The following is a 13,027-nucleotide window of genomic DNA, read 5'->3' on the forward strand; positions in this document are numbered from 1 at the left end:
TGTTTAAAACAAGACACCAGGGCAGGCCCAGCTGTTAAGTGCGCACGCTCCACTACTGGCGGCCTGGGTTCGGATCCCGGGCGTGACCGACGCACCTCTTCCCCAGCCATGCTGAGACTACATCCCACATACAGAAACTAGAAGGATGTGTAACTATGACATACAACTATCTACCTGGGCTTTGGGGAAGGAAAAAAGGAGGAGGATTGGCAATAGATGTTAGCTCAGAGCTGGTCTGCCTCAGGAAAAAGGAAGAGGAGGATCAGCATGGATGTTAGCTCAGGGCTGATCTCCCTCACACACAAAAAAAATAATAAAATAATAAAACAAGACACCAGGCCCTAATAGAGCCACTTAGCCTAAGTCTCACATCAACAAGCCGAGATTTAATTAGACTTTTTGCCCTCCCAGGAATAGAATCATAAACCAGTCAATTGGGAATCGCCTGATGAGCAGCAGGTAGGTCACCTTCCTAATAGAGACCTGCCATCCCCTAAAGGAAGGTAACCTTGCAGTAACCAACCCTCTTTTTGGTGTAGTGTAATTTCCTTGTTCCTGCTCCCTTCTGCCTATAAAAGTCTTTCATTTTGTACAGCTCCTTGGAGCTCCTTTCTCTCTGCTAGACTGGATGCTGCCTGATTCATGAACTGTTGAATAAAGCCGATAAGATGTTTAAAATTTACTCAGTTTTATTTTGTTTTGTACCAGTTTGGTGGCAGCAGTGGGATCCAAAGGAGACATATGATGGCTTAGGGGATGAGAAACACAGGCATTGGTACCTGCAAAACCTTTGAGTTCTCCATCTTTGTCACTGATTCTGAGAGCCGTGGGTAAGTTCCTCTCAGCAAGTGCTGTAGAGAAACACAGCAGGGGGCTGTGAGGGAGGGTTGGGCGTCACTTGGTAGGAGGGTCTGAAAGGCCTCAATAGGGTGATATTTGATGGGACCAGAATGACAAGAGGGAGCCAGCCCTTCAGGGGTCTGGGAGCAGTGTGTCAGGGAGATGGCACCACCGGTCCTGAGTCTCACAGGCAGAAGTGAGTTTGGCCAGAGGAGGTCAGAAATATGGCCAGTGCAGCTGGAAGGAGGCTGGGAGGAGAGAACAGGAGCTGGGGTGGAAGGTAGGGCCAGGGCCTGGTAGGCTGTGTCAGTTACCTTTCCCTCTCTGACTTCATTGCCCCTAACCTTGCTTTTCAAAACTACAAATGTTGACTATCTCACAATTTGTGTGTATCAGCAATGAGGCACGTTTTAGCTGGGTGCCTCTGCCTCACTGAGTTGAACAGGTTGGGGCTGTGGCCTCAACTGAGGCTCAACTGGGGGAGGACAAGCCCCCAAGGTCACTCTCAGCCTTCAGGATTCAGTTTGGACTGAGAGCCTGAGTTCCTTTCTGTCTGTTGGCCTGGGCACTCCCGTGCTTCTCTCCTCTATAGGCCTCCACATTGGGCAGTCCCAAAACACTGGTATTTGATTCCTCAGTTACAGGGATTCGACAGAGTGAGAGAGAGAGATGGAACATGAGAGAGGGAGTAAGAGGAAGTGAGAGACTTGTGTAGTTAAAATTTAGACAAGACATCCCATCACATTGGCTCTTATTATGTTCATAAGCCAGTTACTAACCACTTAGTGGTTCCACGGGGATGGCTATGCCATGAGTGGGGTTTACTGGGTACCATTGTGGAGACTTCCCACCTCATAGGCCAAGATGAGGCCCTTGGGTCTCATTCTCCATAAAACAGGAAACAGTTGAATGGTTTTATGCCACAGAAGGCAGTATCTAAATTTCCGTTAGTTTCAAACCCCTCATGATGCTGACCTGAAAATGAGGCCAAGTTGAGAAGTGACTGTTCCAATATCACATTGCTAGAATCCAGGCCTGTTTTGAGTGGTGTTCTGTGCTACATGTCACCCCTTCTTGTTATTCTTCCATCTCTAAGTTTGTGCCTTAGGTACATGTGACACCAGCCCACAGGGGTAATAGATATTATCTCATATACACCGGGTGAGGTCCCTAGGAAGTAGATTCTAGCCTGATCCCCATGGTGCAGGTTTGGAGACTAGGGAGGACCTGAAAGGCACAGGGACTTTCCCAGGATGCAGAACTGGTAAGAAAGAGGAGGTCTGCATTCATCTCTGTCTCCTCAAAGCTAGGACCTGAGTTAGGTTTCCAGGGAGCTGTGGCTAGGGCTGTGTAGGCTCCTTGTGTACAGTTCAGGAAGTGACATGAGAGAGGAGGGTGAGCAGCCCGGGCTCAATGGGCAGCTCTGGAGAAATCTGATTGAGGTAAGGGTCCCAGGTAAAGGAATCTTGAAAAATGACCCCATCTCCTTGGTCCTAGGCCTCAACAGATCTTAGAACTCTGGTAACCAGGCACCCACAGCCCCCCATCCAGCTCACTTGAATGGAGACAGCCAAGAAGCAAAAATGTTTTGTTGTTGTATCCAAACTTTTGCAGGATCTGGCCTCAAAAAAACCCAGAAAGAGAATCTTTTTGATTGTTGCCGATGTTGGCTCAGCCCTCATCCCTGACGCCTCTGGGTGTCTGACAGGAGGCAGTGAAGGGTAACATGGGGGAGCCCAGGAAAGGCTAGTGCAGGCCAGGACACAACGGTGATCCCACCTGATCAACCCCACACTCCAGGCCCCTCATAGTGTGTGTGTGTGTGTTTGTGTGTCTGTGTGGAGTGGGGAAGGCAGGGTATGTGGGACAGGCCATTCCTAAGCAGGAGCTTGTTGTTAGGTGTCAGAAACCTGGTGGGTCTGTCACGTTCATACCCCAGATCATGGCTGACAGCATGAGAAGGTGAGCTCCTCTACTCGTATATTATTGAGCCCTAGAGGTTTCATTTCCTTCCCTCCCTGACCAAAGATCTTTGCCAGGATGCCCTCTGTGCCTGAACTGAGGAGCAGACTTTCTCTTGGGGGTTGGCCTCAGTGGCAGTGTGCAGGCCACCCCTGATTCCCTCTGGCCCAGCTCCCAGGCAGTCTTTGCAGAACTCCACTCAGGAGGTCGTCGAGTAGCTGCCCAATGGTTTCAACTCCACCAACTCACTAGACAAGGAGCAGGTACATGAGGCCACCCACACCATCCAGTGCTGCTCTGAGATGACAGCAGGAGCAGAGGGCCTCCACACTCAGGACCTTGAGATGATGGGGTTGGACCAGAACTAGGGTGGGACCAGTCAGGGGCTGTCTCTTTTTCAAGCTAAAGGGGACGTACATGCAGGTAACCTTGTCTGGTTCAGAGCTGTGCTCCCTTGACCCTATTTCCCTTGTCTGTTGTGAGTTTAGGAGGCCACTGAGGCAGAGCCAGAGGCTAAAGGGGACTGCAGGCTGGCTATTCCTGGAAGAGAAGTGAGATCTTTCCTGTATTTAGAAGGACACATGGAAAGTCAGCTATGTGAGTGAACCTTTCTCTTTATCTCGCTCCAGAGTCAGCTCCAGAGTTTCAGCCAGCAGCAGAAGCAGAGCTGTGGGCAGTGGTGGAGGTAGAGCTGGCTCCAGCTCCGTTGACACCACACCCTCTAGCACTGGAGCCAGTGTCCCCTCTACCAGCAGTGTTGGAGGTGGAGCAAGGGCCAACATGGGCTCCAGCAGGAGTGGGAGCTGCTGAGTTGGAGTCACCTGGACCATCATTTCTAGTGGGAAGTCCATCTCCACCTGTGGCTAAGAAGTGTGAGAAGAAGCCCAACCTACGGCCTTCCCTCCTAAGCTGGTGGTGGAGCAGTTGATCGTGATGGATGCAGTGAGCAGCTGGGCTCTGAGGGTGGGGTGGGGTAGGCCTTCCCTCTGCCATCGTTGCCCCAGACCTCATCCAGTCTCCTATGATCTGGGCCCGAATCCTGGCTCCACCCCTTACCAACCATACGACCTGGGCAACTTTCTGAACCCCTAAGCCTTTGCTTTCCACCTGCAGAGCGTAGAGGTGGACACTAACAGGACCTGCTGCACAGAGTGGCTATGCCGGCTCCTTGAAGAGAAGGAAGGGTGAGCAGGGCCTGGCACATCAGTAGTGGAGGGGAACTCACTGTATGCAGCCAGGTCCCTGGTGGCCCAACCGTCTGCTCAGGAAGCTCAACAGCCTCAGGACTTATTAGACACCTGATGTGTACTCCACTACAAGGGAGACAGACAAGGCCCGTGGTTGTAGCTGCCAGGGGAGAATGTGCATCAGAATGGGGAGTGTGACCAGAGGGGGATCAGTGTGTTGGAAGATGCCCCCTTGGGATGAGCCGAGGTGAGCCACCATCTGGAGCTTGGAGTTAGCCAGGACGGGCTGGATGCAAATGTCCCTCTCCCTTCCCTGCCAGTATTGGGTCCTGGGTCATCCTCTGGGTACCCTCAGTGGACAGAGAAGAAAAGCCAGGGACTCTCACAAGGCTCAGGCCACATCATGAGCTTCCTGAGCTCCAGCTCTAAACTGTGACCCCTGTGTGGGACTTTTGGGGATGTGGACACAGAGCTGGGGTGTGGCAATGTTGGGTGACACTCCCCCTGTTCCCCAGGAGCTCTTCCGGAAGGTGGTGCCCTCTCAGTGCCTGGGCTCCACCTGGGGCAAGAGGAACAAGCCCAGCAATGAGCACCTGGCACACACCGTCCGGGCCACCATCGACCACTTCAGAAGGGTGGCCAGCCTCGTCATCACCACCTGCCTCGGGGACCCGAGCATGATGGCCCAGGACAGGGTGAGGGTGGTGGAGCGCTGGATCCAGGTGGCCCAGGTGTGCTGTGGGAGGCCCAGTGGAGCCCCTCTCTGGAGCCTTGGGAACTGCCTCCACCTTTATCAGATCCCAGGATTGCAGTGTGTGGTCTAAGCCCCTGCAAGTCCCTAGGCCCTTCTTGCCAGGGGAATGCTGACCTTGACTCCAGGTCCCACCGCGGGGATGCTCACTTCCTACCTGGCTCCCTCCCTGGGTTGAGCTAAAATCCTCCTCCTTGTGAGTGTTACTCTTTGGGTCCTAAATGTGCCCTTCTGGGGCTCCCTGAGCATCTGTCTCATCCAGGAGAGGAGATTTAAATAGAAGGGGACTGAAGCTAGAGCAAGCAGAGCTCCAGTACCCCACCTCACAGCTCATTCTCTTCCCTTCCCCAGGAGTGCAAGATCCTGAAGAACTTCTCCTCGCCCTGCACTGTCATCTCTGTTCTGCAGAAAACATCCATATGCCACCTGAAGAACACATGGGGGAAGTTTCCTGGTGGGTAGGCCTCTCTCCATAGGAGGACCAGGGTGGATGGGGGATCTCCCGTATGTCTGCCATTGGCCCCTCAGTCAGCTGGGAACTCCTGGGTGGCAGCAAATGCTTGGAACAGGGCCTGGGCCTCAGCGGTGGGTCTCTAAGTCTCCTGGTGTCCTTAGTGCACCAATTCTGCTTCAGGATTCGGTTTCTCTAAATGCCAGGTACTGGGTTGAGCCACATTGGAGATTTTCAAGTGTTTATAGCAACAGAACTCTATGCCCAGTTGAAACTGAAAGTGGTCAAAAGAGAGCTGCTCTGTATAGCGGGGGAATGGAGACCCCAGTGACCAACAGGAGAGCCCCCTCCCAGTCTCACAAGACCTTAGCCCTCAGAGGAGCCCAGTGAGAGCACTCCTCCAGGCAGTTTGAATCTCTCAGGTTGTCAAAGAAAAAGATTTGCACTCAGACCCCTCATATTATCCCTAAATTTATCCTTCCCTCTTTCTCCTCTCCTCAGGGAGCGCTCTGAAAAACTTAAGGAGCGCTATAGCCAAGACGAGTCCTTGAGCAGAGAACTGATGACCAAGGTAGAGTGGAGGCTGGGGGTCTGGAAAGAGAGGAAGGGCCACGGGGGGAGGGGGACTGGGCAAGCTGTGGTTTTGATAGTTTCTCACTTGAACTTTCTCTGAAACGTTCCCATCTATCTTGTCCAGGTTAACAAGCTTAGGGATCTGTTTGGCCCATGGGCAGGTGGGGTGCCGTTTGTGGGCAGGAGGCCCTGGTCATGGGACACAGTGGTGTTGGCTGTGCTGTTCCAGGGCGAGTTGCCGAGCTGGCGCCATCAGCAGATTTCTGGCTTCCATGCATTTCCGTCCTGCTGAATGTAGCTTCTCCCAGACTGTTGGGTGGTTGGGTGGGTTTGTCCCTCAGCCTAAACCTGTCCTCAGGAAGCCAGGCCCCTGCTGCTCCTTCTATCTTCACCATGTCTCCAAGGGGAGAGCACACTGCCTACCCCAGGGACGGGCACAGCAGAGAATTCCCCTGGCCCAGGTGGACAAACAAGATGCTCATCCTTGGATCTGAACAGCTGGACCAGAGACAGATGTGTGTGCGTTCTGGGACCCCCCCTGGACGCCTAGAACAGTCATTCGAGTCAACAACGGAGTCTCACCTGAATGCCTGGTTGGCAATGACATATACCCCAGGTGGCTTATGAGTAGCGCCTAGGCAACTGATAGATTCTTAGTGGATCCTGCTGAAAGGAAGTTAGGAGCTTCATGTAAACAGGGAAGCAAAATGTCCTCTCACCCCTTCCCTGTTGATCAGAGGTGGCACCTTGGGTGTCCAGTTTCTGAGTGGATAAAGAAAGAGTTCAGTGCAGGGGAATATCCTGAGTGGTTCCTTGGGGAGGAGAAGGGTTTGGCATTGCCTCTGTCCCAGCCTGGGGGCCAGACACTCCACGAGACTGGGGCAGGCAGGAGCCATTCAACCAGACTCCCAAGACACCACATCCTCTCCATCCACGCCTCGGCCCACGACCAAGCTTCGAGAGCTCGGGGGTCAGGACTGTTGTCAGTGGTGGGGCTGGGGGTTAGGTGAGGATGTTGGAACAGGGTCTCTGGCTGGGAGGGCCAAGTGGCCTCTCCTCTGTGGCCCCTGAGCAACTCACTGCCCCTGTTTGGGCCTCTGTCTCCCCATCAGGGAAATGGAAGGATGGTGATCGTGTGGTGCAGGCCTCACATGGGGGTGATGAGGTAAGAGGGAGGAAAGGAATGTGGGAGCTTTCTGCCTGCTCCCTGGAGGGGTGAGGGCAAGAACAGCGATGACAGTCATGCGACAGTGAGTCCTCAGGAGAACCTGTGAAGTAGCTGGAGTTCTCACACTTTCCAGATGAGGAAACAGGCTCAGGGAGTCCAGGACGCAAGCCCAAGCTTACACTCAGAGAGTTGAAACTGGGCTTGTTCTGGAATCACAAGACCTTGGAGGGTGGAGTGGCATTGGTACCAGTTGACTCGAGTCAGATGTCCAGTGTCGGAGGCGAGTGGTGCTGGAGAGAAATGCGGTGAGGGGACTATGGCCTCACTGACACTGTCCTCGACCCTGACAGGAGGGGCCTTCCACGTTTGCCCCCCGGAAATCAACCCCCAGAGGGTGCAGGAGAAGGAGCAGCAGCAGCAGCAGGTGAGTGTGCCTGTGGGGGAGGGGCTCTGCGTTCCCAGCTGGAGGCCTCAAATCAAGAGAGGAGGGCCCTTTCTCTTGGTGCCACAGTGTCCGAATCCCCCAGTAGAAGTGACCGGGATGGCCTGGAAGAGCTGGTGCAGGATGGGTTTGTTGTGGGGAGGGACAGGGACCGCATACCCTGTGATTTGCTAGAAGCCTGCCCTGGGAGAGGAGGAGGAGGAGTGTGGTGTTCTTGGGGTGTGAAGCAAGGAGGAATTGAGGGGAGGCTAGTAAGGGTCCTAGGCTGTTCCCCGTGGGAACCCTGGGGTGGGCCAGGAGGCTGTGGCTGTGGACTTTTCAGGGGAGGGTCTGCAGGGGGTCGACTTGAGAGCAAGGGCTCATCCCACCCGCACCCCAATGTCACAAGGTGTCGTCCCCTATCTTGGTACTTTCCTTGGTGACCTGCTTATGCTGTGTCTGGCGATGGGTGATTATCTCGAGGTGGGTGAACCTGAGGCCAGGCAGGAAGGACCACGATCCTGAACCTTGGGATGCGGGAGCCCCCGAAATGTGCTCCGAGCTCTCAGCACTTGACACATCTCTCCTGGGAGCCTCGCAGTGGCCCCTGGGAGCTGGGGCATCAGGCCCATCTTAGAGATGAGTGAACAGAGGCTCCACCTGAGACACCCATTCCGGTTCCCCAGGCTGGGGAAACTCAGAGCTGCCTGATGGCACAGCCGCGTGAGGTTTTATCTGAGCTGGACTCAGCCTCTAACTCCCATGCTCCCCATGGAGGGAGAGAGGGGTCGGCCCCCCCCAAGTCAGGCAGCACATAAGTTGCTGAGCAGTCCCCTCTGCCTGAGGCCTCAGCCTCCAAGTCTGTCATCAGGGAGGGTTGTGCTGCCAGGTCCCTCAGCCTCCCCCCATGTCCTCCTTCTCTGGAGCCCAGAGCCCGGCCTAGGTCCAAGTCCTGTTTTCTCTGCATGCTCCGCCCCCTCTGGGGACCTGGCAGTCGTGCATCATGAGAAGGGGTGGACATAAGGGGCTAGTCAGTCTATGGCATTCTGTCTGATGGACTCTGGCTCTCCACCTTCCAGGGGAATGAGATCAACCTTAAGAAAGGGACTGAGGTGAGCAGCTGTGGCACTCCCTGCAGGGGAGGGGAAGGAGGTGGAAATCAGAGACCCTCTGGGCAGAACAGTCCCTGGTTCCACCCCCTGTATCTTACATTGAGTGGAAGACTTCGATAACAGAGAAGTGGGAGACCCATCCAATTGGCGGGTTGGTTGAGGGGAGGATGCCATCAAGGATAACTTCTTGGAGGAGGGGCTGATTATTCCCATTCTGAGAACAGGTAGAGCCTGGATAGAACTGGTGGGAAGCAGCGTTGCCAGGACTGGTCCCCTGCCCCACCCCTCACCCCCCACAAGGCCCCTGCATCATCCCCCACCCAGGCCCTGTGTGCATCCTCTCCTTCCCTCTGGTCCCAGGAATACTGAGTCATGAGGGAGATGCTGCTGCTCCCAGTGGTTGCAAAGAATTACAACCAGAGCTGGAGGAGTGATTTGGGGCCTGATTCCAGGACATGGAGCTGCTCAACGAGAATGATAGTTGAGGCTGTGCAGGAGTTGAGTGAGGGCAGGGGTGGACTCTCCATGTTGGCCAGTCCAGAGAGCCTGTCTCCATGGCCCCCTGCTCAGCCCCAGGCCTTATTGCTTGGCGAACTCTGGGACACCCAGACTCCAGCTGCTGGGAAGGCAGTGGGGGAACACCTGAGGTGTGGCTCCTGGTAGGCTCAGAGGTGCCTCTCTGCCCTGTAGCTACAGCCTGTCCTGCCTGCTGGATCCCCAGATCTAGTTGGCCAGCAGAATATTCAAGGCCAAGAAGAGCCGGCCATCATCAAGTTCAGGGGTGAGTGAGTGTCTGGGCTGGGGTGACTGACTCCTAGGAGTTCAGTAAAGCTTTGAGCTAAGCGTGTCCTTGGGGAGTCCGATAGCTGGCACTGGGATCCCACCTCCACTACTGAGCAGTCCTGTGACTGGGGTGACTCTCTTCAGCTTCCTGAGACTCCGTGTCCTCCTCTGTGAAATAGGTGATAGTAAACGATTTCTCCCGTGGCAGGGACAAGTGGGGTACTGGTGGCTAACAGCACTGAGCACAAGGTCTGCAGCACCCAGTGCAGTGGGGACAGGGTGGGTGGCCATGATTCTGAGGGAGGCCCCCCAAGATAACCCGACACTTCTACTCAGCCCCCAGGCCCCAATACCGAGCCCCATACCAGTGGCCGATCACAGCCTCATCCTCAGTAGCCGGGACACAGCTGGGAAGCTTGCGATGCACCGGGCCAGCTCCTCCCACCTGACAGGAAGGGGAGCATTGTAAGCTGATTCCTGGAGTCCCCTGAAGCCCAAGAGAGAGAGGATGACCCCATCTCAGCTCCCTGACATCCCCCAGCATCTATGAACCCATTGGGGAGGGACAGTAGTTATTTGTTGTAAATAATAAATGCCATGTTTGAATATTATATTAAAGTCCTGTTCCCTTTACAGCCTGGAACTTGTGGTGTGGTTCTGTCACTTTCTGTAGGCATGTGAGGGAGACACAGAATCTCACATTTCTCCTTGAATCAAGAACTCTTCCGGGTCATCAGCTTATTGTATGTGGGAGAAGGGAGAAGGGCCAGCCCCTTCTCTGGCTAGTGGGGACAATCCCAAGTCCCCCTAACACCGAGGACCAGTTCATTTCAGTATCATTCAGCTCCTCCAGGTGCAGGCACAGCCCACCACCCCTTCTCCTGAGATTTAAAGGTTGAAGGTACTTTCACAGGCAGAGAAAAAAACCACTGAAATGTGGGTGACTTTAAAACAGCACTACGCAGGACCATGTCATGCCACAGGCAGGGGCTGCCTTCCTAATTCTGGAGGAAGAGGGAATGTTTTCTGCTTCTCTTCTTGAGGTTTCTTTTGACCAAATTTTAGGAACTTGTTGTTTTCTAGTTCAATCTCTGGGAATATATCAGCTCTAAGTGGAGAAAACAATGGAAAAAGATCAAAATGTGCACGTTGAGAGGACAAGACCCGCGGAAGTTCATTTGCAGATGGACTAAAGGCAGGCAGGACTTTCCCTCCTGAGGGCCCTCTAGGGGCTCCATGTTCACCTCTGACCTAGATTTGAATCCTGCTGGAATCCTTGTCCAGGACCCTGAATTCCTTTTCCTGCTTGATTTGTATCCAGGAGGAAAGATTTGTGATGCAGCTTTTAAGGCTACAGCTGGGCCTTGTTACATAAACATTACTGCTCCCTGTGAACTAGGATTTTCAGCACCCCTGCCTTCCTTATGCAATTCCCTTTAGGACAGAATTTCCCTAGAAAGCCCCAAACCTCCTCCCTGACTTGGCCTGATGGATCCCGAGTGAGCTCTACTTTGCCAGGATAAGGGACCATAATCCTGGCCAGTCAGTGACCCCACATTGTCCCTTGCTGTCCAAGGTGACTTCTGAGCCCGTGTTCTTCTGAGGTCCATGGTCTTGGACAATCCTCAAGTTTACACACTCAGTGTTGGTGTTCCAAACTCGTCCAAATGGGGCAACTGGGCCCAAGCCCTTAAAGTGTGTCAACCCTGGGTGTCTGTGATTTTTTCCCCAGTCTTGTGTTGTGGTTACATTACAACCACCTGCTGGGGTGTGAACCCTGTTTGGAGCTTTGAAAGATCAGGTATGACGGGGTTGTGGGGGGCTCCAGCAGGGAAAGCCACGGAACTGATGATCCATGGACGTACATGAACACAGCCTTACCAATTAAAATACTGAAATGCTCCCCATCTGGTGGTGAATAGACACTGCTCTGAGCTCACACCGAGAACCCACCACATGACTAGAAGCTTTCAAAGGGTTACTAAGTGGCATTTTGAAGCTCTTCCCTTGGGAACACCCTGTAAGACGAGGGCCAGATGAATCGCTTGGCACTTGTGAGTTATCGCCTCCTTTCTGATGGCTGCAAGTGTCATCCAGACACACAGGCTGGACTCTGTCAGGGAAGCCTTCTCAGGACAGCCAGAAGTTGAGGATGAATTCTGGTTCCCGGCATCCCAGGCCCTTCCTGACACAGCATAACCACCCAGGAAAGTGGTTTGGTAATGAAAAAACTGGGAAGGCCATACTTTCCCTCCAAAGAGAAAGAGAAGTGCCAACAGTGAAAGATTGATCCCCCAAATAGACAATTGAATCCCAACAAGCAGCGGGTTCTTGTCAGATTACTGATGCTGAAAAGGCCTCTTTTGATAATAGCACGATCCCCCAACTGCCGTGTCCATCTACATGAATCAAATTTCCAACACATATGGATCTAAAAAACTGAGGGAAATCTGGTATTTCCTTAGATGCAACTCTGAAGTAGCATGCAACAAAGAACATAAAAATGGAGACTTAGAAGTAAATATCTAATTTGAGAACATAGACATCGAAGTGCTTTTGAAATATTTTGGAATCTATTGGAATATTACACAAAAGGAATAATCCACTTTAAGTAGGTTTTACTGTGACTGTGGGGAAAAACTGAATCATCCCGTGACGTTGATAACTCTCTGCTGACTTGAAAGTAAAAATAAATAATGTGCATAGTAAAGGAAAATGAGAGAACAGCATGAAAAAAGAAGATCTTTCTCTCCTCACCTGAAACTCAACCTCTCACCTCAGAAAGAAACCACTGTCTATATTTTCTATTTCACGCAGCAGAGTTTAATAAAAGAAACGTATTGGTATGTTTTAAAGTTTCAAGAGCTCAAAGCAAGGAAACATTAGGGACGCTGCCAAGAGACCTCACTGAGGTGCCTGCTCCATTTCATCTGCTGTCAGGACGTCCTTCTTGGCCCCTCACTTTCTCTGCCTCACTAGCAAGTCTGTCCGCCATCAGTGCTACCACCAGTCTCTCTCCTGTGCTCTTCACTGCCCTTTCCTCCTTCCTGATACCTTCCTCAGTCGCCAGAAATTGTTGGCAGTGGAACTGTGGAATGCCCAGATCAGCTCCTGGAATCATCTCTGCCAAATCTGAAGACCGGCAGGAGTGGGCATGGAACCTGGAGTGCAGACTACCTGCGAACACACCTGGCAGGGATTCACCTGTGTGACTAGGTGCAAGTTTTTGCAACGCTTTGGCAAGATTGAAAGGACTTACCAGTTTTCCTGCATTGCTGCAGGCCTGGAGTCCTTGCGGTCTCTCGGGCCAGCAGACCTGGTGGGGCTGGTCCAAAGTGTCCTCCCAGAGACCCGTCACTGCCAGAATGGGATGGGATTCTAGTATCTGGCCTCTTGAATATGTCACTGGACATCCTCAAAGGGTTGAAGATGCTTAAACCAGGCTTTGGTTTGGACTGGTTCCCACAGTTACACTGCTTCCTCTGTGAAGACGTAACTATCATCCTTCTTTTCTTCTTACCTTACAAAAATAAATCATGAAATTGGGTCAAATGACAAAGGAACCCTGACTTTTTAGGACAATTATCCTGGTTGTTTTGTACTTCCACCCTCCCTCTGTCCTCCAGGGATAGATCTGACTTGTGTCCTGGGATGTCATCAGGCAAATTTGCATCAAGAACAGAAAGCTCAAGGTCAAAATTTAAGGCTACTCCAGATCATTTCTCCTCCCCCATCCTGTTAACACCCCTCCTTGTTTGAGTGTGTTTCTATTATATTCT

The 13,027-nt window shown here is 52.7% G+C and overlaps 1 protein-coding gene across 3 annotated transcripts; it reads left to right on the top strand.

The window, feature by feature from the left end:
- Nucleotides 1–655: 655 nt before the first annotated feature.
- Nucleotides 656–9,824, top strand: LOC131395255 (ral guanine nucleotide dissociation stimulator-like). 3 transcript variants are annotated; one of them, XM_058527208.1, is made up of 6 exons: nt 656–830; nt 3,432–3,744; nt 5,092–5,194; nt 7,283–7,356; nt 9,156–9,246; nt 9,585–9,824. In XM_058527208.1, exons 2-6 carry the CDS (start codon nt 3,736–3,738, stop codon nt 9,695–9,697), a joined length of 390 nt encoding a protein of 129 aa, XP_058383191.1. In that variant the 5' UTR covers nt 656–830; nt 3,432–3,735; the 3' UTR covers nt 9,698–9,824. The 3 variants fall into 3 exon arrangements, with proteins under 3 accessions (XP_058383191.1, XP_058383189.1, XP_058383190.1); XM_058527206.1 differs by lacking the exons at nt 656–830; nt 3,432–3,744 and adding an exon at nt 3,967–4,684; XM_058527207.1 differs by lacking the exons at nt 656–830; nt 3,432–3,744; nt 9,156–9,246; nt 9,585–9,824 and adding exons at nt 3,967–4,684; nt 8,433–8,628.
- Nucleotides 9,825–13,027: the final 3,203 nt, after the last annotated feature.

This window comes from Diceros bicornis, chromosome 31 (assembly GCF_020826845.1).
Source record: "Diceros bicornis minor isolate mBicDic1 chromosome 31, mDicBic1.mat.cur, whole genome shotgun sequence".
In the NCBI taxonomy this organism is placed as follows: domain Eukaryota; kingdom Metazoa; phylum Chordata; class Mammalia; order Perissodactyla; family Rhinocerotidae; genus Diceros; species Diceros bicornis.

Bases quoted from the DNA above. Each gene is read 5' to 3' on its own strand.
- LOC131395255 (XM_058527206.1), top strand. From the start codon at position 4,448: ATGTGGACACAGAGCTGGGGTGTGGCAATGTTGGGTGACACTCCCCCT. The intron at 4,685-5,091 runs GTGAGGGTGGTG...TCCCTTCCCCAG, and splicing joins GCATGATGGCCCAGGACAGG to GAGTGCAAGATCCTGAAGAA. The intron at 5,195-7,282 runs GTGGGTAGGCCT...CGACCCTGACAG, and splicing joins CACATGGGGGAAGTTTCCTG to GAGGGGCCTTCCACGTTTGC.